At 39.4% G+C, this 24,106-nt stretch overlaps 2 protein-coding genes across 4 annotated transcripts in view; both read right to left on the bottom strand.

The window, feature by feature from the left end:
- The window catches only part of tspan33b (tetraspanin 33b), a 16,415-nt gene extending 9,084 nt beyond the window's left edge, over positions 1-7,331 (bottom strand). Inside the window, exons 1-4 of the mRNA XM_068313967.1 lie at positions 7,107-7,331; positions 4,125-4,182; positions 2,954-3,081; positions 2,741-2,815 (exon numbers count right to left, since the gene is read on the bottom strand). Of these exons, the coding sequence (XP_068170068.1) occupies positions 2,741-2,815; positions 2,954-3,081; positions 4,125-4,182; positions 7,107-7,202 (357 nt within the window). The 5' untranslated portion in view covers positions 7,203-7,331. The remainder of the gene's footprint in view (positions 1-2,740; positions 2,816-2,953; positions 3,082-4,124; positions 4,183-7,106) is intronic.
- A 6,674-nt stretch (positions 7,332-14,005) lies between these two features.
- tspan9a (tetraspanin 9a) overlaps positions 14,006-24,106 on the bottom strand; it is a 167,146-nt gene continuing 157,045 nt past the window's right edge. For all 3 annotated transcript variants that reach the window (XM_068313446.1, XM_068313445.1, XM_068313444.1), the window contains 3 exons: positions 23,727-23,858; positions 22,393-22,476; positions 14,006-15,842 (listed from right to left, as the gene is read on the bottom strand). In XM_068313446.1, the coding sequence (XP_068169547.1) occupies positions 15,771-15,842; positions 22,393-22,476; positions 23,727-23,858 (288 nt within the window). In that variant the 3' untranslated portion in view covers positions 14,006-15,770. The remainder of the gene's footprint in view (positions 15,843-22,392; positions 22,477-23,726; positions 23,859-24,106) is intronic.

Genomic DNA, 24,106 nt, shown 5'->3' on the forward strand with positions numbered 1-24,106 from the left:
ATTTTACCTCACTTGCCCCAGTTTTTCCTTATTCCCCTAACTTTTCTTTTCCTTTCCCCTAATTTTAATTGATTCTAATTGATTTGAATCCTTTTTAACTCCTGATTTAATTCATGGCATTTTAAAGTGACCCCACTCCCAGGCCCCATGTGCCAGTGCACTTCGTAGTTCCTTTTAAGGAACTACGTATTTTACTGTACCTAACCCTAAACCTAAGCCTAACCCCTAACCCTACCCCTAACCAAAACCCCAACCCCTAACCCTCTAACCCCAAAACCCCAACCCCTAACCCTCTAACCTGGCATATATGTCATCATACGTTAAAACTGCATTGTTATATTTTTTTTCAGTGTAAGCCCTTTTTCATAAATATTGTTTTTCATATTTAAATAATTTAAAAGGTATTTAAATCTTCATAACAACAATGACACTCGTGTTTCTACAGCGTGAGCTCAATGTAATATTGCTAATAGGCACGTTGTTTGCTAATAAGCTGCTGAACTTTAAAATTTCATTAAGTTTGAATTAAGTTCTGGGAGCATTTTGCTAATCACTCTCTGAATTGTTTGTATTACAATCCATCCTAAAGGTTATGTTTGTACTGTGGCAATGATATACCCCACAATTTTTTTCGTCAAGCACTAATTTTTGTTTTGTCTTTCCATATGCTCTTAGGCTTTGGAACCGACACCTCCCCATGACATTAGCGGTGAAATCTCCTTCAAGAGATCTGTTGAAATGGAACATTTGGTTCCACTTTGAAATGCCAAAGATTTTGAATCATTTAGCAAGGCAGATGCCTCAAGGGTTGTTAAAATGCTCTGTTTAGCAGCAGGCAGTCCAAACGCTACCAGAGAACACAAGAGACATCATCAGTCACGGGGCAGCTCATCACCAGATACCGATGTTGTTGCTTCTTGCCACCATTAGTTGTTCTGTTTTTGTTCCAAAGTGAATCTGTAATGAGATGTTAAATAGGCAAGTGATCCTCCCCTTCCCTGTAACCTCTGAATCCATCAGTGGGGTCTTATGTGAGAGCAATATAGAGAAGTGCACATACTAATACAATACATTCATGCAGGCACCAAGTGGATTGCCTGCTCTCACACACAAACACATTCATTTACTAATCTCCACCTGACCAGAGGATCAGACGTGGCATTACAGAATGATTTCCATCACAGCCGATCTGTCTGTCCACAGTCCCACATTCTCGAACACATTCAAATATATTCCCCACTTACCTACCAGATGCCACAGGGCTTTGCCTCCTTTCGCCATCACATGACCAGAGCATCCAACCGTAGCCTTCATCCTACCCTCCTAATGTGTTTGCAGTTGATTTGCCAATTCCACCCACATTCCCATCTCCTTCCACTCTCACTCCTCGAGCCGGCAGATATTTTAGCAACCCATTTCCATTGAGAATCTCCATTACACGCTAGTATGATGGTGGGCTTTACTTTTAGATGTGGTCATGAGATCACCATTGTTTTATGTTGGACTGAAAGCAAGACAACCAACATTTTTAAATGAATTCCAATGGTGTTTAAACCCTAGGGAGATGAAGAGCTGAGATTTTCAGGATTATCTGGAAGATATTATGGATCCAGTATTTTGTGCAACTTCAAGGTTTGTGTTTCTTGAGATGAATGATGTAATTTTTCAAAAGAGTATTCTTAAATTAATTCAGAGGAACCCCCTCCAAAAAATGCAACATTTTTAATACAAGACAACACATTCAAAACGTTTTAGTGATTATGAAATGATGCGCTATACTATTTTACATACCAATTTCTTTTTTTCAGTTCAGCATAAAACCAGGAATTGCTGCTAGGTTATACTACCTAAACGCTTTCATTAATAAAGCTTTATGAATCTGGATGTCTATTTCCTCAGTTGCATATTACCTCAGTGCCACATCTAAAAATGTTTCTGCATGAATGATGCAATGTATGTTTATGCATAGTGGTGTAAGATCATGAATTTTCCATCCCTTTGTAATTTAATTTGTTGATATTACAGTCAACCTGGTATCTTTCACAGCATTATAAAGAAGAACAAAATGTCCCAAAGTTGTTTTCATTTAATGATTTTTTTGTACACAGTAAGTTTTTCCAGCTGTTGTGTAGGTGGCATATCCATTTTCATTGTAGATTACAGTGTGAGGATAATAGCCTTTTGTTCCTTTGCATGATCTGGAGGTTTGGGCAAAAACCTACTTCTTGCTTATCCTGAGAATACACTTCTGTTTTCACACATCATGTCCAAAACAAGGAAAATAAGACCCAAGTTGTAGAAAAGGGGGAAGTATTTTCCTTTGGCCATTTTAAACTGATGCACCAGCAGTGACAGAAATGGGATATTTCTTCTTTTTTTTTTGGCAGTCTGCAGGAACATACCGAAGTCGTTATTTTTTCTTGACTTACAGACAACCGCTCAAACACAGATTTTCAGTTCTGGTCCATGTGGTTCCATTTACATTTTTCTGTGTATGTTGTATAATTCAGACAGTGATCTGGCATTCCCTTGGTGGGAGGATGTCCATGTGTAAATGCACACAATGTTCAAAAGTTTGGAATGAATTTCATTGGACCTTAGGAGTATTGATGGTTAAATGTTGAACCGTAATATGTGAGAATTTGGTGACCAACTGTGACCTTAGTGATTTAATTTTATAAAAAGTTCAAGCCAGCACACAGAAGTACAGTACAGGGTAAGATAAATGAAGGACAAGTACCTGATCAGAGTAGAAGAAACCCAGGATTGCTATGACCATCTGGCTGAGGAAGACCAATGTCAGGCTGAAGGAGAACTAAAGTAAAATTAAAAAAAAAAAAGAGAGAGACATCAATAAAATTCTAATCTGATAAATACAGGATCATTCCTGACTCTCAGTTTTCACTCAAATCAGGAACAAGCACAACGCCAGTATTAGTAAAGTGTGTGTTACTGTCTTGAGGAGACGAATGTTCTCTCTGAGGGCTCCAATGCAACCGCAGAAAGTGATGAAGAACATGACCACTCCCACCACTATTAAGATGACTGCTGGGTCAATGAAGAATGTGTCTCGCACCGTGTCTGGTAAAAACACAGGAACACAATAACTCTTGTTAGGAATCATGTTGTTTTCTATTTTCTTTGCTTCTTTCACAGTATTTTCCGCACTATAAGGCGAACATAAAAGTCTTTAATTTTCTCAAAAACCGACAGTGCGCCTTATAATCCAGTGCGTCTTACACATGAAAAAAGTTTTAAAGTAGATCATTCATTGAAAATGAGTTCTCAGATGAGTTCTCAGCTTTCAGCCGTAACCTCAACCGCCACACTGTTGCCTATCTGGTCAGCAGCCCAGACAGAACACACTAGTCTAAGCTGCATCTCCCTCCACAGTTGCCTGCTGTTTCAGGTGTCAACTACATTTTCAAATCAATTGTACCATGCCAGGCACCTTTTGGCTGCTTTGACTTGACTGCTGAAATCTGAGAAAAGGCTGCAGACTCGTGAATTCAATCTCTTTAGTGCAGCTCAATCTAGGGGATGCATAACGCAACCACAGTTTCTATTCTATGCACCTTATAATGCTGTGTGCCCTATTCTATACTGGTAAAAACAGTTTTAAAATAGACCATTCATTGAAAGTGCCCCTTATAATAAGGCGCACCTTGTAATTCAGTGCGCCATAATTATATGTGAAAAAAGTTTTAAAATAGGCCATTCATTGAATGTGGGGCTTATAGTCCAGTGCGCCTCATGGTGCGAATCTGTAATCTGTTTTTAGTCCTCTGACCTTTATTTAAGCAAGTCCTACATTTTCCCATCATATTCGAATACCTGCCAATTTCATTCTCCTTAAAACAGCGATGATCTGTTGAGGTTTATACAGTATGCAAAGGTATAGTCATGGGAATGAGCACAAGTTAATCCTCTTTGTTGTCCATTAACTGTAGACTACAAATTGAATGTCAAAATAATGAAACCAGGTAAAATAAGGGAAGAGCTAAAAACCGACTAAGCATGATACAATTCTGCTTCGTAGGCAATAAAAAGAGACCATAAACGCATCTTGCAAAAGGGCTGAATAGATGCAACAACAGTGTTCGGAAATTGTGTTGAGGATGTACCTGTAGCCTTCTGTACTTTAGCATACACCCCAATTGCAACAATCAACAAGGAGAAAACCTGGAGTAGAAAAGAAAGTTCAACAATAAAACAATGCAATCAAACAGTCACAAGAGTTGAATAAGTTTCTCTTGGATGTAAGCTAATTAAAACCCCAACCAGGTGTATGGCTGAGGGTCTGTATTCTGTTTTATTTATTTTGTATAACACACAATTAAAAACCCAACAATTTTATTTTTTAAAATTTACGTTACCCAGCCTGGCCCTTCAAAAAAGAACAGTCAACTCTTAAAAACATGCTTTTTTTTTTTTTGATTAGAAAGATAGACAGAACTTAAGTGATCCTTTTTTGGTGGGCGTTCTCTCTGGGGAATTTAGGAATTAGTTATTCACGTCACATCACTTTTCTTTCTTAATCAGCAACAGTAAAAGCAAGAAAATCCACCAGTTATAGTAAATTGCTATTTTTCGTGCTGTATGCTAATTTGTGGTTTTCAGTTCTGAACAGATGGGTGATGACTATACAAAGCACCTGTGGCGAACCACATCAGTTTTATGTGTTTATGTAAACAGACAGATGGATGTCACCAGCAGAAAAATTCCAAAACATATGGACCTTGGCTTTAATCATCTGAATCTTGAGGGCATCGTTCTAGAACATTTGAGTCTGAAATTATTTGTCTGGCAAACTAAGTCCACCTGTAATTTCAAAAACAAAATTCAGCTTTACAACTGAGAACTTTTTTATATATCTCCCTGTTTGGGTCCAATTTGACCCCGGTTAGAAAGTTAGATAACATCCTTATCCATCCACGGCTGACTGAGCAGTGTTTTCCGTATTCCCTTTGAGTGGATTCTATTAAAAAAAAAAAAAAGTCATAAAAAAGGGCAGAGATAGAGATGAAAAAAAATTACAGAAAGGGAAAAAAAAGAAATGATGTTTGTTAGAAGACCTGCACTGTGCTTAAACAAGAAAATGTTAGAGGAGCAAAAAAAGGCTCCTGCTGGGTAAAATATCGAGCCTAAAAGAGATGTTGGCAGCCCACACTGTGCATGCAGTGGATGAAGCAAAGAGTGTCTCGTTTAATGAGGTCTCCAAACAGTGACAACATGCAGACACTCACAGCAGTGTGTGCTTTAAGTTGTGTTGCTCTGTAAGGATGAGTAAAGTTGCTAAGGGTTGTAAGTTCACCTGAACAGAAGACAGTTAAATAGCAAGGAGAGTGAGAAATACATGAAAACAGAATTTCCATCCACTTAAACTGTCGGCTATTACTGTATGTCAACACCAGTTTCCCATCTTTTCTGGATTATTTCAATCGTTTCAATTAAATTGTTCACCAGACAGTCTGCCTTCACTTTCACTTCCAGGCTCCGGATTCAGTTTCTCCATTGTTAATTGGTATCAATGCACAGGCCTATTTTTACTTCCTTTATTTTTTTAAAAAAGCATTTTGTTCAGCCTTTACAAGCATGGTTGTGTTTTGTTCCTGCCTAGAAAGCCTGTTTTAGATCTCTGGATGTCATAAGGATCCATGTCCATGGCATAATCTGCTATGAAAGAGGTTTGATTTCCATTCGGCAGCCTTCGACACCTTTCAAAATTTTTTTTTATCCATCAGCCAGTTTTAATTTTCCACTGGTGTATTTTTGTCTCCGTCACATTTTTGAATGATTCTTCTGCCCTGGTAACAGATCAGCGGACACAGAACAACATCAGCGATGCACATAGTATTCCATGGAAATGTGGTTTTTAAATATTTGGAAAGCAGTTTTTTAAAAGAATTTTTTCCATTGTGCTTGAGTGACACACCTGAAACTTCAGCTGTCAGGTTGCCGCCTTGTGTGACTGGGTGGCATTCTGCATTTGCAACAGACACACACCCACACCCACACTGAATATATTCCAGTTCTGTTTTCAGGCTTTTGAAAAGGATGAACCAGGCTTCTCCCTGCAGATTGTGTGCCTAGGTGAAAGCCGGCTGAATTGAGCCATGGGGACGTGAGCACAAAGGCCTGACGGATTAGGGCTGCAGTGTTCACTTCTGAGCCTGTGCCGGATAAACAAAGTCAACACAGGCCAGACGGTTGGGGCTGCTGTTATTGCTGATTGGCTCTAAACACTGGAAGGCACTGTACTTCACTCTTCACTGGAAAAACGTGAGGTACAGGGAAATGATGGAGTTGTACTTAACATAGTAATGTAGTTAGAATCAGATCATTTTAATGATATGTGTAAAGGTATTAATGATAGTGTCAATCACTTTTAATGATAATGTGACTATAGGGGATAAAAACAACATTGTTCTTAAATTGTTGCATTAGTTGCCATTGCAGTTTGTCGTATCTTTGCTTCAGAGAGATTCTGCCTCTCCGGGATGTGATTTTTACACCCCATCAAGTTTTATTAACCTCATTTATCTCATTAACCAGGTGTTCTCTTTTAGCTTATCTAAACTTTATCACTTTTTTTGTTGTTGCCAGGATCAAATTCAAAATGGGAATCTAATGAATTGATTAGAATTTGTAAAAGACAATAACAACATCCCAATTTGTTGTTTTTTTTGGAAACAACTTTGTATTATTTGACACTTACTCAGGCTTGCAGAGTTTTGTAGTTCAATATGAGTCAGTGATCTACTGATTCAATAAGAACTCACCCCCCTAACATTTTTCCAGTGATGTATGAACAGTCGCAGTGTCCATATATAACTAGAGGAACCTTAAAATAGACAGTAGGGGCAGGCCGGGCGCTGCTGATATTAGAAGGAGCTGAATAACCTACTGTTTGAGAATTGTACATTATTTATATGCTACTTTTTCATTTTATCTCGGCTTTGACTTTTAATAGCTCCGTATTCTATGCAAATGTTACACCCACTGATAGCTGGCCATTTATGTGTTCAGGTATACTAAAGAATGCATGTTGGGACACCAAAGCAACTTAATGAAGAAAATCCTTCAGCAGTTGTAACTTTACTCACCCAAAACAAGAAGCTGAAGAAGAAGAGAAAATATCTGATCCAGGGGTTGACAAAGGAGAATGTCTCAGCCCGACTCAGGTTCAGTTTCCTGTCCATTGTTCGATGGTGTTTTCATGTACAGTAGAGCTGTGGTGAGTTTAATTTCAAAACAGTCCTGAGATCCAGCCCCACCTCGCAGATTCGCTCTTGCCATGTGAATCCCAGAGGAGGGTGTTGTTTGTTCGCAGTAGGGGTTTCAGGCTGGCTAAAAAAAGGGGAACATGGGGCTGTGACGCAGCCCCACCACGCTGGTAGAACCCAGAACTGTCTATGTAGGCAGGTGGGTCAGATTACACAAAAATATCTCTGGCTGACTGCAGCTGAATGATCTACAAAGCTCTGACGATAAGTCAGAATGCTGCCGTTGGATTGGGAAGCCTAGGAGTCTGAAGCTCACAGAGACTTTCCTGCAAAACAGAGCAGGATGACTAAGCTAAGGCAAAGACAAATGGACTCTAAAGTATGAAGAAGTAAAATATCATCAACTGAAAGTTAAAACTCAATTGATACACTGGCAAAATTGACAGTCAGAAATATGACAAATACTATTTATTCTCCTTGTCCTGAGAGATCATAAAATAAAAAAATGTCACTTAAATATAAATTTACTATGAATATGTAAAATATTCACTGCTGGCTCTCCTTCCAACACTAGCTCATAATTCAGAAATGTAGTATGAACTGTCCTTGGTGATGAGGATGCTGTGTGTGAATACTTAATTACAGTGGATTTTTTTTTCCTCTAGATTTTCCATCACTTCATTTGTCTCCTGTGGACTGACAGAAGGACAACTAGTCCCTCAGGCAATCCCAGAGATACATGAAGACTTAATGAAACTGATGCCTTTTTTTTAGATGAGCTAAAATTCCATTCGTATACTTACACATCTTAATCGTCCCTACGCACTTGTACATTTTATTGTTTGTACTTTGAAAGGATTAGTTAAACTTTCACTTTCTCTGGGATAACAAAAGCAGACAACCACCAGTCTTCATGCTTAAGACTGTAGCCTTAAGTATCAAGAGGACTTATAGACCAATTAGATATTACATAACAGCCCTGCCTACTATTTTGTGGTTTTCACTTTTCCCACCAAAATAGCTCCATAGAACCTCTAACATTGTGTTGCACTATCTGACACCGAGACAATAGCAGCAGATAATTTTTAAGTCCTCTAGGTCACAAAATGGGGCCTCAGCCTACCGTTGCTTGATTTGAGATCTTGAGAAGACATTTGGTGGCATTTTTGTTCTTCAAACCATTCCTGAACCTCACATTTTATTTTTTTCGTTGCGATCAGTAAATACTTTACATGAAGGGTCTATCTGGTCAAATTAGGAAGGAGGAGCTAGGGTGCTCTACTAGAGAAGGCTGCCACTGAGTGGAATAAACACATTTGTGACTGCAGTCGTCAGGATAACTTGGTGTTATTTGAGAAAATGTAATGAAACTGTGATACCCGTTGTAGTTGAAATTGTGCTTATTCATGATGGATGTAATGACTGCTTGGTTGTTGCATTGTAGTGCTATTCTGCTGTGTACAATGATGTGTCTACATGTGACAGTCCCAGAATGAATCTCATACAGAACGAAAAAAGGATAAATCTCAGAAAACAATGGAGATCAGTCACATGGTAATTACTGGTCTTGAGGGGGAAAAAAGAATCGCCGATACCTTTAGATGGAGCATCATCCATGAAGAGACAGATGGAGTTGAGTGGGTGTGCTGCTTCGTTCCGGAAAAATTAAAGGCTTTTCTACTTGTTTAGCAGCACTGACCTGTATTTTTAATCGGAAAACCTGGAAATAAAGCTGTGGGGGAATATATGGAATTAAATGCATGGCTAACTTAATATGGCCTAGTAGAATGTGTAACTGCTGTTCTATTTTCTGCTGAGACAAACAATGATGTAACCCAATCTGATGGACGACATTGACTAACTAAGGCTGTGTCGCAGCGTGTGGACTGGAGAAGATGGACCAGAACTGGAATTTCAATGTTTAGCTAAATCCAGCAGAGGCTGGGGTACCATTTTGGATATACACGGCCCTCTCGCACAAGCAATAGTGAGTCACACAAAATAAAATTTTGAAACCCACTTAATTCTGAAGAGATGCTACTGAGATGGGTTAACAGATGTAATTTTGAAGGCATCTGTAATATTCGCTTGCTGTGATGAAATAACTCTTCCAGCTCTAGGCACATCTGTGATGATGATCATGTAATTAAATCAGCATCTTGATATTCCACCCCTGGATTATCCTGGCACAGGATCAGAGCTGACTGACTTGGACTTTCACAAATTCACCAAAAGTCTGAGGCAGTATTTTGCCTGCATGAAAACATGTTAAACTTTTACTTAAGTTTTTAAAAGAGGAGCAAAGAAGATTGCTTTTATATTTTTGTTGAGAGACTAATACAAAAGTTCGCCTGATGCAGTATTTGTGACTGTACAATGACAAAGACCAAAAACCTCATTGCCAGCAGTTAAACAGAAAGCGTTTACTCAACAAAACATGACAGATTGAGAACAAAACAGAACACAAACAACTTGCATATCAGTTTGACTGCAGGTTAACAAGCTGAATAATGCTGTGTGGGGAAAAATCAACATTCATTCAAATTCAGGTAATGAGTTCGATTTAGGATGCAAATTAGGGGGGGTATCCACAGTTGATTCTGCTCTCTTTATTTCATTACACATCACTCATACAAAATGAACTGTACAAAGGCTAAAATAGGTCATAGTTTTGCATAGAAGGAACAGTGATGCAAAACAAAAAGCCAGGATGGAATGGCACAATAAATCTCACTAATAAACATGGATTTGATAACAATTAGGTTCAAAAACAGGATAAATCTCTCTACAAAAATACTCTGCTCCTCATTCCATACTGTCAAAACACAAGACAAATTGGGAATGGTTCCCACTTTCAAATTCTCTTTAAAAAAAAAGAAAAAGAAAAAAAAAAGCATCTGCTCCACAGCCCAATTCGCATTAGCTCATGTCAGCGTCTTTAAGGCAACAGTCCCCCAGGTTTTATTATTTTTTTCAAAAAATAACAGAAACGCCACTCTTTCATTCAGTACACCATGGGATCTGTTGTGGCACCACTTCTCTTTGCTTTTCATGCCAAGTCCCGCCTTTCAACCGTTCCAAAATTTACATCAAACAGCGTAAATGTTGCCTGTATAATTGACAATGACACAAAAAGAGAATACATCATGAGCATCAAGTCATTAAACATGAAAGGCAATGAGCATACCGTATCAGGGGATTTTGTGATACGTTTTCCTTTATTTAAAAAATAGTTGCTTTAGAGAATAAAGAGAAGGTAGTGCATCATCTACTAAAGATATATACTATATATATATATATATATATATATATATATATATATATATATATTCAGAGTGCTTTCACGTGTAGCAGAAAACTCCACAGGACGAGGCTGGCAAGTATCAGATAGTGCCACATAACAAACACACAATTTTTGTAGAGCAGACATTTTCACTGCTCAGATATTCATCTTCAGCATGGGGGGGGGATTAGGGGGAGATTGCAAAAATAATGTCAAAGGTGGCAAAAACACAGTTTCTGCCTCTCTAATGTCTTCACAGCAGACAAAACCCAATTACTCTGTGCGCATATTTACTTTATATCATTGTCTCTGCGGCTGACTGGGAGTACCCCCCCCCCCCCAAAAAAAAAAAAAAATCAATTCACAAAAGATGTAAATGTCAAATAAAATCATAACAAATCCACACATCTACATGTCATTCTGTTCCTAGCAATGGATGCAGGATTCCTTTCACAGGTTAATTGAGGGTTGTTAGGGAATTAAACTGCTGTTAAGTGATGTAAAGTCTAACGTGGCAGAGCTAAAGTATATGTAAGCAACATCAGTTGTAAAAATTTGCATATCTACGTCTGAGCCTAACATACAGGCTGATTAATATGCTGTGGTGACATGACTGAGAGCGTAATGTTTTAAAAGACATACATCTGATTACACCAACTTGTCCCAGTTTGATGAAAGTAATGAAAACTATGTAGTATGTTTCCCAGATGCTTTGACAATTCCCTCCATTTCAGTTCTGACAAAACACTTCATCTGTCCGTAGCAATGTTAAGACACAAAGTCCTTTCTTTCACCTTGTAATAAAACGCTGCAAAGACAAAAAACAAAAAACTGCTGGACAGTATTAAGTGCTTCTAATGAAAAAACAACACTATATTGTATAGAACCAAATAATAAAATAGTGACAACGAATGTACAAAAATAACATTGTTTAACATATTTTATTAAAAACAAGCATTCATTCCCTACATTTTCTCAAAATCGCTAAACCTTGGTGATGTGGAGAAACTCAAGGAGTTCACATGGACTGGAAAAGATTAGTCAAAGCAAAGACTTTATGTTGGCAGGCTGGATCTCTGAAATATGGCGCCAAATCTGGAGAATTCAATATAAATCAGGGTTTTTCATTTGATTTCAGGATCTGTGTTTCATCCTATGTAAAGCAAAGCCATATAGCTGAATATTCTGCTTGCTATAAGCTTAGAGAACAGCCTGACAGTACAGTTACTACAGGACAGTTATGGTCATTTTGCTTATAACCCCTGTCAGTGCAACACATACCTCACAGCTGCAATGAGGCGTCCAGAAAGCACAGCTGTATTTCTTTAATGTCGCTGCTGCTACTGGCTGTATGTGCCTCCAGAGTGAGGCAGTAAATAAGGGATGTGGAGAGTTTGTGAAAGCAACGAAGCAGAGATGTGACCACTCATGCCTGCCCTGTACATCAGCGCCTGTCAGTTCACCCCCGTGGAGACAACAACACGAGTTTGAGCATACGGGGGAATGGAAGTGAATCAGGCAGCAGGATTGCTGTGCATCAAAGCCCAAATCTATTGATGCCTAATACCCCCTCCGTAAAACTGTCTCCGATTAAGTTATTACTAACCCAATAAAAAGAAAAACAGGATGACTTTGGGTGACACAAATAGAAAGACAGTATAATTAGTGATTCTCAGTAGTAGTTGTTTTACTTGATGCATCATCTGTTGACTCCTGCAGCAGCTGTGGCTCAAGCTCCACCATTGATGGAGAACAAAACTCACTCTGATCTGATTTCACAACAACAGCAAATAATTGATCACATCGTCACCGGTTAAAAGATGATTCCATCTCAATGTTTTCATGTTGTAGATGTAACCATGAGTCTTGTTTCCACTGAAGTGATAATACTACTGTGTGTTCTACGAATGCGGTCCCGTTTCTAAAAATGACTCTGATGAGCAGGGAAGAGCCTAATTATAGACCCCCCCATCAAAAAAAAAAAAAAGACTAAAAAAGAGATTTGTGTCCTCCCTTTATAACAGATCAACTCTTGTATACTGCCAAAAACAAGCCAAATGGATCAATGAGGGCATGTCTGCCCATGTTAGAAACAGAGAATAAGGCTATGTCTGACATCAATCCCAATCTGATGGGGTGTATAGTAAATTATGGTACCGTGTTTTCTGAGCTAGTAAGGACATTTCCTGTGATGAAGTGGCAATAACTCAGTCCATAGGGGACCTGGGAAGCAAAGGTGGAAGCACCTACGTGTTCCCAAGCCCCCGCCACTTGGTTGCCATCATTTCAACATCTCTCCCCTGCATCCATATAGGGAGGGAGGGGGGAGGGAGAGAGAGAGCGAGAAAGATTCAGGCCTATTGGTATGTAAAGAAAAAATTGCATTGTGGCAAGTGAAATATGAATTTCCTCATTGTGGGACAAAGAAAGGTTGTTGTTGTTCTTTGTCTGCAAGTAAAGACCATGAGTGACGAGGACATTTTTGCATCTCGCACGGCGGATCGAAGACAATTTAAAACCTCCTCCCATGCAGAAAACAGCAAACGGGCATTGAAATGAAGCATCACAGCAGTTCAGTCTGGATATCAGCTTGACAAACATGATCAATCATATTGATTATGCGCATACCCTTTAATGAGCAGATCTTATTGAAGATAAACAAAGGTGTGAATGACGATTAGAATTTCATCTATTGGTCGAAAACATCTGAGAGCCTACTGAGTGAGATTTATAAAGCTCATTCCTGCTCCTTACACTTAAAACAGATATGGACAAGGGCCATGCCTCCATTGCTGTCTGTATATGCACATTTTACTGGGAGCTTAGAAACAGGAAACAAGGCCGTACAGCTGGAAATGGATGGGGCATTGTAGCAACAAATTCAAGCAAGACTGCAAAAGTTGGCAGTGGATAAGCTGGGATCCATAGCAGCTCCTTGAGCAGAATTTTATTGCTCTTTAAATTACCAGGTACATTGTCACAAACTTTTCTACCATAGCCGTACTTTTTGTCAAAACTTTCTGCCATCCACCATGTTGGATGCGAGTGTTGACAGACGCATCCTTTGAAACCAATGCATTTCATTATGTACATGACATTTTGACAATTACATTCTGTTTGGTGTATGAAGTAAGAGCCATTCAGGTTGAAATCCTGACTTACGCGCAGTTGAAGGTTGGTTTATCACCTTGTTGGAGACCTCGGCGTTTGCATTGGTGACTACAGTGTCATCATAATGACAATCAAATCACAATCAAATGATCATCTCTTAAATGCTCCTTTAACAGCAAGCTGGTACTTTACACTGCCGCTTCTTATGAGCACACTCTGGGGGGGGTATCTGCTTTAAGTCACCAAAAGTGATGCAGAGTGTTAAAGAGGAAACAGTGAACTCTGGCCCCCTGCTGTGAATCTGTGGTAAACAGACATGTTCTGCGGGGACAGGACACTTAAGATAGACAATCCCAACCCCCCCACCCCCCCAACCACAGCCTCTGTTCACTTTGCTGGCAGCAGGGAAAAAAATACAGAATGTGCTCCTGTTCCACCAGACCATGGAGCACTTATTTCCCCTCAGGCAGTGAGACTCCTGAATTCATCTTCCTTACTTCACATTTGAAAACTTTATTTTGTGGTGTTAATCATCAATTTTTTAGTTACACAGCGTTAGGATAGGGAACCACTTGGACAATATTTTGCTGTATGGAGACAATTAAATTCACCCTCTATCAGGCCTAGCCTGCGTTTGGACTGTAAGCTTCCATAGAGTGGGTGAAGTTGCAAACCACGGGTGTCATCTTGTGATGAACAGGAATGTCAGCAGAGGTATCTTGTTAACACGTGGAGGGTCATTGTTTTCTGACATGCATGAAGAACACTGGGTGTGGAAAAAAAATAGGACGGAGACTTGTAGTTCAAGGCCAGAGCAGGACAGAACGGGGAAGGCAGAGCAAATGGACGAGATCTCAAAAACACAAAGGAAGAGTTCTCCCGCCATCTCTGCTAACACGACTGATATCAGTAGGGAGGCAGTGTGGCGCTTCTGTATTTGCCCTCCATGCCCTGTGTTTGCTGTGCTTTAATGGACTGTTTTTTTCTTTCACTGCAGTTTGGACAATGTGATATAACAGACCCACAAACGGACACACACACAATTCAGTCAGCATTCTCAAAGAAGGACTTTCTCCCAGACAGCCATGGCATTGTCCTAACAAACAGCAATTTTACACCATTTGTATTGTCGCACAGGGAATGGAAATAACGCTGCTGCATGGCACTAGAGTGTGTGTGTGTGTGTGTGTGTTTTGTTTGCAGGCAGATTTATGCAGTATGTACAATGTATAATTCAGAAGATACTGCAGAATTTGGTATCAAAGAAATTCGCAGACAATTCTTGTGCTTACATGGCGTTCCTCTGTCCCACGTACTTTATCTGAACTTCAACAACCCAATGAAAGAATCATGAATCATGGATTACATTAAACAGCTCTCTGACATGTCTGCGCCCCTCCGGAGAAGTATCACATCAACCTATCCCTCAACAACATGCACACGCACACGCACACGCACACACACACACACACACACACACACGGGCACACACACACGGGCACACATAAACGGCATGTTTGAGAGCTCATTGCACTTACACTTACAAACCACACAAGCGTCAGTGACATACTTACAGAAAAATACAGGACAAGATGTAGACACCTGACATTTCAACCTCAAAGGTAAATCAGTTAATTAGAAAACTAGCATGCCATACAAGTGAAAATGGAGTCTGAATTTAATAAACATCAGGAAAAAACTCCACTCAAAAAAAAAAAGACCTGTTGTGCTGCAGCTGCTCAGTTTTATATGTTCTCTTTGACTCAGAGTGGGGTGTGTGGGCATTAGTATTCATTGTCTCAAAGTCTTTCCTTCCTCCAAGCAAATTGTTAGTCCAAGCAAAAAAGATACAATAAACTACTAATGTAAGCAAGAGAAGTGACAACCAATGGGATTCTCTTCATTGCCAAAAGTAGGTGTCCCTTCTCCTCCATATTGTGTTACTCTTTGGCAAAATGAATGGTGAACAGAAAGAGTGGACCAGACCGGGAAACAGCTGAAGTCCTTACAGGAGGTTTAGGAGGAGGAGTGAGGCAAATGATGCTCTAAAGAGTGCTCTAAAGTGAAGGGGCTGGGAGGATAGGGGTGCTTAAATCAGAGTCTCATCCCATCAGGCTTCTCCTCTCTGCTGGGTGCCTCCTCCCGTTTGGCTAAGCGTCATACTTTTTCCCAGTTCTGTGGATGTGATGGAACAGAGTCATGGAGAAGGCCATGCCCAGGAGCTGTGGAGGAAACCAGAAGGAGAGTGAATATGTGTGTGCATCAACAGTACATATATACATGCGTTTGTGGGTTAATACACTGTATGTGTGTAACTCTGTCTGGGATTTTAGAAGTCAATGCCTTGGGCTGCTATTTGTTTTGATGAACAGCAAACCCTGTAGTGAAGCATGGGCGCATTCCCATTCTTTCATTTCCTCAGATGGGCTTCAAATGTGAGCTTGAGAATCTTTGTGGTGGGAAAAAATGCACAGGGCACACAAACATGAAGTCAATGATGTAAATTGAGATGCCACTGAATCAAAGTAGCCAGCTAGCTCTTTGAAGTTTCCATTAGCCCTCATAGTTTGACATCAAACACAGTCATAAGGCTGATCCTAAAACCATTATCTGGCAAAGTTTTGATGGCAGAAAACTGCACATAATGGTGCATAGTCCTAACGAAAAAGCCAAAGCGGACTCATTGCAAACATCATCCACTGGGGGATTCCTGAGGGATGTGATTAGCTTGGAAAACTAGCTTTTATTCCTTTATTTTCCATCAAAATCTAATTCATAAGGGCTGCTGAGAGAAAATGCAACCTTAAGCCGCTGTCAGTCAAAACATGAAGAGCCACTGAGGTAAACATCCCGCTAGACGGAGTAAGGACGAACAAAAATGTCTTAGTGCTTTAAAAGCAACCCAATTATTTACACGTGGCTCAAAGTTTTGCTGTCTGCTTCACTCAAAGAGAGACAGAAAACCAGTCGCTCCCACAAGACTATTCTAAGCTCCCTCAACATCCACATTTCCATGTAGATGACATTTCTGAAACCATTATGGGTGAAGTTACACATACAGACTTTCGCCAAAGTGTGTCTTATATACGCTGAGTCTAAATGATTCATGAACGTGTTCTCTGTGGCTCTGGCCATTATGTAACATTGCAAAGTTGTCGGGCATCAACTTTTCATGATCATCACTGACATGTCCTCCACCTTGCCTTCCAATCTGACAGCTGAAATCCTGTTTGTTGTCTCCCTTGCCTCTCACCTGATTTAGATTGTGTGTGGGGGTTAGGGTGTGTGTGGAGGGAAAGAGAGAGATCATCAAATTTATTGTCAGTCATGCTTATGTTGTTGAGTTTTACTCAAAGCAAAGTCTCCACACGGACTTAGTTTGCCAATGTTCTATATGCATTTGTGTGTGTGTGTGTGTGTGTGTGTGTGTGTGTGTGTGTGTGTGTGTGTGTGTGTGTGTGTGTGTGTGTGTGTGTGTGTGTGTGTGTGCTTGGAGAATAATGAGAAAATGAGAAAGAGATAGTGTCAGACGTCAGAGACAAGTAAGTCAGAGAGTTAGAATAATTGCATGGGAGCATGAAACGAGTGTGTGACGTTGCCATGACTGCTGAGGGGTCTGAATTTGGCCAATATGTTGACGTTCCTCCAACGAGGACTGAGATCATACGTTATAGACGCAGCATCATTTTCCCCCAGGGGAGTTAGAAATGTGCAGAATCTCAGCGGGGAAATTTCACAGTGAGGCCACTTTGCTCTGAGCGAACCATGGACTCATGGATTATCAAAATGAAGACTTGTCTTGCACATTAACAGTCACAGTCAAGCCCGGGAGGGCAAGAAAAAATATTGTAAGCTTGAGCAGTGAAAATGAGGAAGAGTACACAGTCAGTCACACGTAGCATGAACAGCAACTTGAAGCCCCACTAAAAATGTCCTTTTCAAAAGGTTTATGTTCCTCTATTGTGTTTTATCTGGACTAAATTGACCTGCATCCATGTGGGTGTTCGTTTTCACATTCCTTCTCTGAAGAATAAGACAATCTTCCCCAAATACATTCATACAAACACCAAGCAAGCTAGATTTGGACCATACACAATTCAAAGCCTTTCTGTTTGCAAATATGTACAGAAACCGCCAAGGAGGCTGTTGCCAGACAAACCTGGTTGGGTATCAAGATGTGATCACATTGTGATGTCATCGCTGATCTTACTTACTGTATGATCTTAAACAACATCCAGTTTCGTGTCAGCCGGTTCCACACTAAAGCTGGCATCTGCTAGTCATAGATGTTTCATGGGTAGATTTTCACATCCGAGCTCAAATCTTTGAGCTGAAAAAATATTACTTCAAGGTTGAATTTCTCAGAGTTTGAAACAAAAATTTCGGAGAGTGTTTTGTTTACTGGACAACAAGTGCAAGCAGAGATGGTGGGTGGAGATTGAGGCCTATGATTCACCGATGCGGTTGTCTTTTGAGACATTTTAGTGAATTTATATATTTATTTATTTCCATATTTATTCATTATTTTTAAAAATAAACTTTTACTGAAGAGTAATGGTTTATGTACTTAAGGAGTCTAGATCGTCCATCCACCTGTTTTTGGACATTTGGTGTAGAAGATTAAACAATGCAAATTTGTATAGAGCTGATGTGGATGCGTCAGATAAGACAGATAATACAATATGAGCGAACTGCCGTGGAAATCACCCAATTTCAAATATGCATGTAAAAACAAAGAAATTGATAAAAGTGATACTGACACACCTTTAGGGCCCCAACAAAACATGTGAACTTAATTGAATTCTGTCCAGGGGTTTTTTTAGGAGATGGGGAGGACCAAACCCATTTAGATAAGGATGCCTCCTTTGGCAGAGACATAAAAACAAAATGGAAACAGTCTCAGTCAATATTCACAAACTATATCACATATTTCACATTGGCAGCATTCAAAAACCCAAAAACATCAGATGTATGAGGAATGAAAAGGAAAATGCAATGCTGACAAATTATGTGAAACAAATAAATATTTCGATGAAATGTTTTAAAATAATTTTCATTCATTTAAGATGAAAAGTTATCCTTGCACCTAATTTTAGTCCTCTAACATTTTAATGGTCCTCATCTGGAAGATTAGATTCATTATTCAGCAACATTCGTCATCTCCTAATAGCAACAGTGTTCATTTTGGCAGCTGTTTTGATCTCAGTCGTAGTTGCTTGTCAGTTGCTTATTTTTTTTTCTTTAGTTGACCAAAAGTCAAGCATTTTGGTTTTAATTTTAGTGAAGAAAAATTAAATGATTTTGTCTATATTGAGGTGGCAAAGCAGGCAGCGCTGTTGCCTCACAGAAAGAAGATTCCAGGTAATCCACGAAGAAAAGAAGAACAACAACACAATTCAAGGAACTCTGACAAGCCTTTTAAGCGCATCCAACAACAGCCAGTCAATTGTTGACTATACGGTACTGCAGCATGAATCTTATCTTTACAGCAAAGAAGAGCAGGAGGGGGGGATTATTGTTGGTGAGAGGTAGAGTTACCATCAGAAAGATCGTCACCACTACCACTATTTACACTAGCCTTTGCTTATCATCCATGATAAACAGTAAAGTATCCAAGGTATGAAGCCAGATGCGCTGAGTTGCTCAGAGAGACAACAAACATGAACAAGAGGAGGAATTGAATGTAGCGATGCTGCTCTCTGCAAGTTGTGGCATAAGGGGGAACTGCAGGACAATACTCTGATACAGTGCTGCACGTTTATTCTTATCTCAGAATATTCGGAAGTCAAATGTATGTTGAGAACTACCTGTAGATTGTTGACATTTAGTTACTGCTGGGACATCAGGTCAATATTCACGTTTCCGTCAATCTGGTCTGGCTAAAATCCAAAATGTGATTTTTCTTTAAAGTCAAAAATTCATTTGGTTATTGTCTAATAAAAAATGGGCAACATGATTCAGAATGCAGCTTTGCAGAAAGTGTCACACCCCATGTTCCCAGATTGGTCAGTGGTTCCCCCCTAGGCGGCATCCTGTTACACTCAAATACAATATTTAGAGGAAGGATTTTTTGTGTGTGTGAGAATTAAGTCAACTTTTGGTAACAACTTCTTTTTATTGTCGATATTCCATGTTGTGTTAGTCCCAGATGGAAAATTCAAAATACACTGTCACTATTTAGGTCCTTACTTACAATATTTACATTCATATTTAACATGAATTTACTCAAAAAGAATGTTATCTCATATCTGCTTTAAAGTAGCATGGCTACTTAAAGTGCTACTCATCTCGACTAAGGTAGACGAATGTGGTCTTGGAGGATGAATGCTCTGCCCTTGCTATCTCTGTATTCTCCTGAGAATTTGAAAATCAGTAAATGAGTAGGAGGAAATTAGTTACGCAACTCTGTGTGTACTAAATCTTATGATGCATGCAGAGTGTAGTCCACATACCAGGCTGACAGGGTCATCACCATGATAATTCTGATCAATAACGGATGAGAAAAATACATAATTAATGAAGTAAATATTAATTACACGATGTGCACAGACACATTGAAACTAAAAACCTGATGTACTGACAGAGGTTCAATGAGGTGTTGATTGGCTGATTTTCATAAATCACATGATTAGTTAAAAAAATGATTCAAGTTGATAGCAGTTAGATGAGAATGTAAAGGATTTTAAAATGATTTTAGTGTCTACGTGTGCATCGATCGTTCTCATCAAAGAGTCTCTGTGGTCAGTCTCATTTGGGCAATGTGCAATAGATGTATCCTTTACATAGCAGGGATTATCCTGCACCATTTACTTGGGTTTCATTGGTCAATGGTGCAGTTGCGTTCAACTGCCTCATTCTCAGACCAACACTCACAAGCAGGGCTGGATGAACACTTCAAAATTACATGATTATTCCAAGCTTCATTCTAAAACTTTTTTCATATACTCCTTATTACCTACCCAAATGATAGACAGGGAATTATTCTAATGCATATGTTCCTCTCCCTTTTTTTCCTCTGGCATAACTATGCCCGAATAAAGGTATTACTAATAACACTACGTTTTTTCTTTCAAATCCTAGCTTAAAGGACGGAACACATTTACCGCTGGAAACAAAGAGAAATCTCTTTTCATGTTACATTAGGGACTATTCTTTATTTGAGAGAATACTTTGGTGTGTGTGTGTGTGTGTGTGTGTGTATGTGTGTGTGTGTGTGTGTGTGTGTGTGTGTGTGTGTGTGTGTGTGTGTGTGTGTGTGTGTGTGCATATAATTTTAAAAGGTTGTACTTTGGGATCAGTTTAAATAATTTTGACTATTTCAAAATACTATAATTTACTACTGAATCATGACTGAATTCAACGCACACCCCAATCACTGCAGAGGAGTTTGTTTGAAGATGAAAATGGTGGAACAGAACATTAGCAATGATACTTGTGCACCACTTTGCTCCGAGCAGAATATATAGACCAAAGTCAAGTTGAAGGGTTTTAAGAGAAGTTGCATCTTTGTAGAAATGTCTGTCACGTCTCCCCGGAGCGCCTTTAATTTGCAACTTTATATCTGTTCCTCCATATTCAGTATCTATGAATATCCTCTGATGGCTCATCGTACATGACTGCGGCCGGGTTGGCACAAACCCAAGTGGTTTTGATTCTCCCAGACAGGATCAGGGTTCAGAAGCTGGTGACTTCAATATTTCAAGATGTGTGGGTGCCGGAACACCGACTGCAAAGAGTCCTCATGTGTGAAGATCGTAGCACAGAGGGCATTGGAATAAAACATTTGCAGTTTTGTTTAGACAGACAAGAAATGAAAAAAAAACCTAAAGGGATGGAAAAATGACAAAAAGAGCTACAGTGGTACCTCTACTTACGAAATTAATTGGTTCCGGAAGAAATTACGTAAGTAAAAAATTTCGTAAGTAGAGACGCGTTTTCTATGCAAATGCCCTAATCCGTTCCAAGCCCCAAAAAATTCCGACATAAATGTTTTATAAAGCATAAAAATGCATCAAAACATGTAACAACTACATGTTATGATTAGATTATCACACAATAAATGAGAGTTGTGCATAACATAAAAAACAAATAATAGAGTACAGAATAAAAATGACGGTCATTTACCTGTCAGTTACTTGTCCTCATTATTTTTTGCCCTCTTCATGCGCTCCTATCTCACCATGCTGAACAACAGAGTGAATTCCAGTCCTCCTTTTGAACTTCTCCAACCACCCACGCAATGCCTTAAACTCCTTAAACTTCGTTTTGTTTTAATAACGTAGCAATTGTAGATGCATTACGGCCATATTCTTTGGCGAGATCAACCAAACGCATCCCTTTCTCATGCTCTTCTATTATCTCTTGCTTTGTTTGTACGGATAAAAAAAATATTTTCTGATTCTTTTCTTTTTCTCTTGTCTCCATCACTTTTTTGGGGGCCTAAAACCATCAGAACACCTCACGGGTCGAGAGCCAAATGACGAGGACCCTACATAAACACCGATATAGCTCCACACAGAGGTCCCTCTTAGCCAATGGGATGCCAGGAAGAGACTAGGTAATAGCCAATGGCAGAGCAGCTATAAGAATGTTGTGTTCAGGAACCTGTGGGAGCTGCGAGTATCAGCCGATACTGTATTTTTACCTTACGTAAGTCGACATTTCTTTCGTAACTACAGGCAATATTTTCCTGCTGAGAAATTTCGTAAGTAGAAAATTTCGTAAGTAGAGACCATTCATAAGTAGAGGTACCACTGTATTTATCACTCTTACCTGCACTACCAAGATGACCATTCCTATGGTTCCCAGCAGGTGCTTGTTGTCATCCAGCCATTCCTCCACTTTCTCAAAGCAACCCTATAATAGAAGCAAGCTCTTGTTAGGATCAAGATAAGTGCACTTTTAGAGTGCCAAAGGAATCATGTCCCCATAATGCTCACACTTCTCCAGAAGAAGAACTGGAACTTACAGGAAATATAATGAATTAATGAACCATGACTTGTGGTCCATACAGACATACATGTTCACTGCCTTTAAATTATTCCCACTTGGGTTCATACTGGGGTCACTAAGTGTTGGTTTATGCACTTAACGGCCTTTCTAGGTAAAACATCATGCCCCGTCTTGAGTGTGAGCAACCGTACAAGTCAGAACTGTTTGTTAGGAGTGTAGCCATCTATTCTGGACAGACCACACAGGAGATTTGGGTGCTCATTCCAAATCGTCCAAATTCATGTCTGTTTATACTCCTTTTGGCAATTATATTACCGATTTTAATCCCTTACCCTTTAAACCACATGCCAGACCACCAACAGAATGGGTTCATAATGTAGAGAAAATGGTGATGTTAGAGTTTGAACAAAAAGGGCTGTGCTCTCATGTATTATGAAACAAATACAGCTGGATCAAAATCCCAAAAAATTAGTAACAAGGGGAAAATTGTTCAAGAAACTCAATTTGAGAAGTATTACACGGATGGATCAAATATCCAACATAGATTGGGAAAAATTTATATATATTTTAACAAATAGATTTTCATGCCGCCTCTGTCACTCCTCTTAGTTAGTGTGCTTACAGGTCTCTCTTGTTACAGGTCTCAATTGGACATCTTAGTTAAATAAAGGGGATAAATAAAATTAACACAAACTTAAAGATGTGGCTAATGAGCACACTTGTGTTTAATCTATGGATACATTATGATGGGCCAATAAGCATGTAAAAACTGAAACCTAAATCAGGCCAGAGACACCAACATTATGACAAACCAAAGAACTCTTTGTTGATGTTTTAAGTAATTTTGTGTCTCTTCTCATTTATTTTCTTTGAGATAATTGTGCTTCTCTTTGCAGTCATTTAGCTCCTGTTTGGGTTTGGTTTACATATCTTTGTATCTTTTAGAGTCTATTTGTAGGTCTTTAACTAACTGTCTCACAAAAAAAAAAAATGCAAACAGTCACATCAAACAGAAACACTGTCCCAAGAGGCCAATGAAAACGTAGAAACCAATGTTTAGAAAACCTTTTCAGCACTCCTTCCATGGTTTTGTCATAAATTACAAGTATACAAAATACAAGTGTGTGTTTATATTGCAGCTGTCTTGAACTCACCCTGTTCCAGAACATGTTGGTGGAGTTACGCCCACAGTCTTGGTAATGCTCCTGGCAACATCGGTCAGGCACTACCTTCTCTTTGAGGGCCTCATGCCAATCGGTGTATGCTATCACACCACAGCACTTCCACTGTGAATAACACACGCACACGCACACACACACACACACACACACACACACACACACACACACACACACACACACACACACACACACACACACACACACACACACACACACACACACACACATTGAACACAAGATTAGATGTTTCCAGTTCAGGGAGAACTCAAACCAAGTTTGATGAAACAAGTATTATAATGAGCCCCTGTGCTTTGGAGGACCGCAATAATGGAATAAAATGTACTTCATTCACC

Source organism: Antennarius striatus, chromosome 4, assembly GCF_040054535.1.
Source record: "Antennarius striatus isolate MH-2024 chromosome 4, ASM4005453v1, whole genome shotgun sequence".
Lineage (NCBI taxonomy): Eukaryota > Metazoa > Chordata > Actinopteri > Lophiiformes > Antennariidae > Antennarius > Antennarius striatus.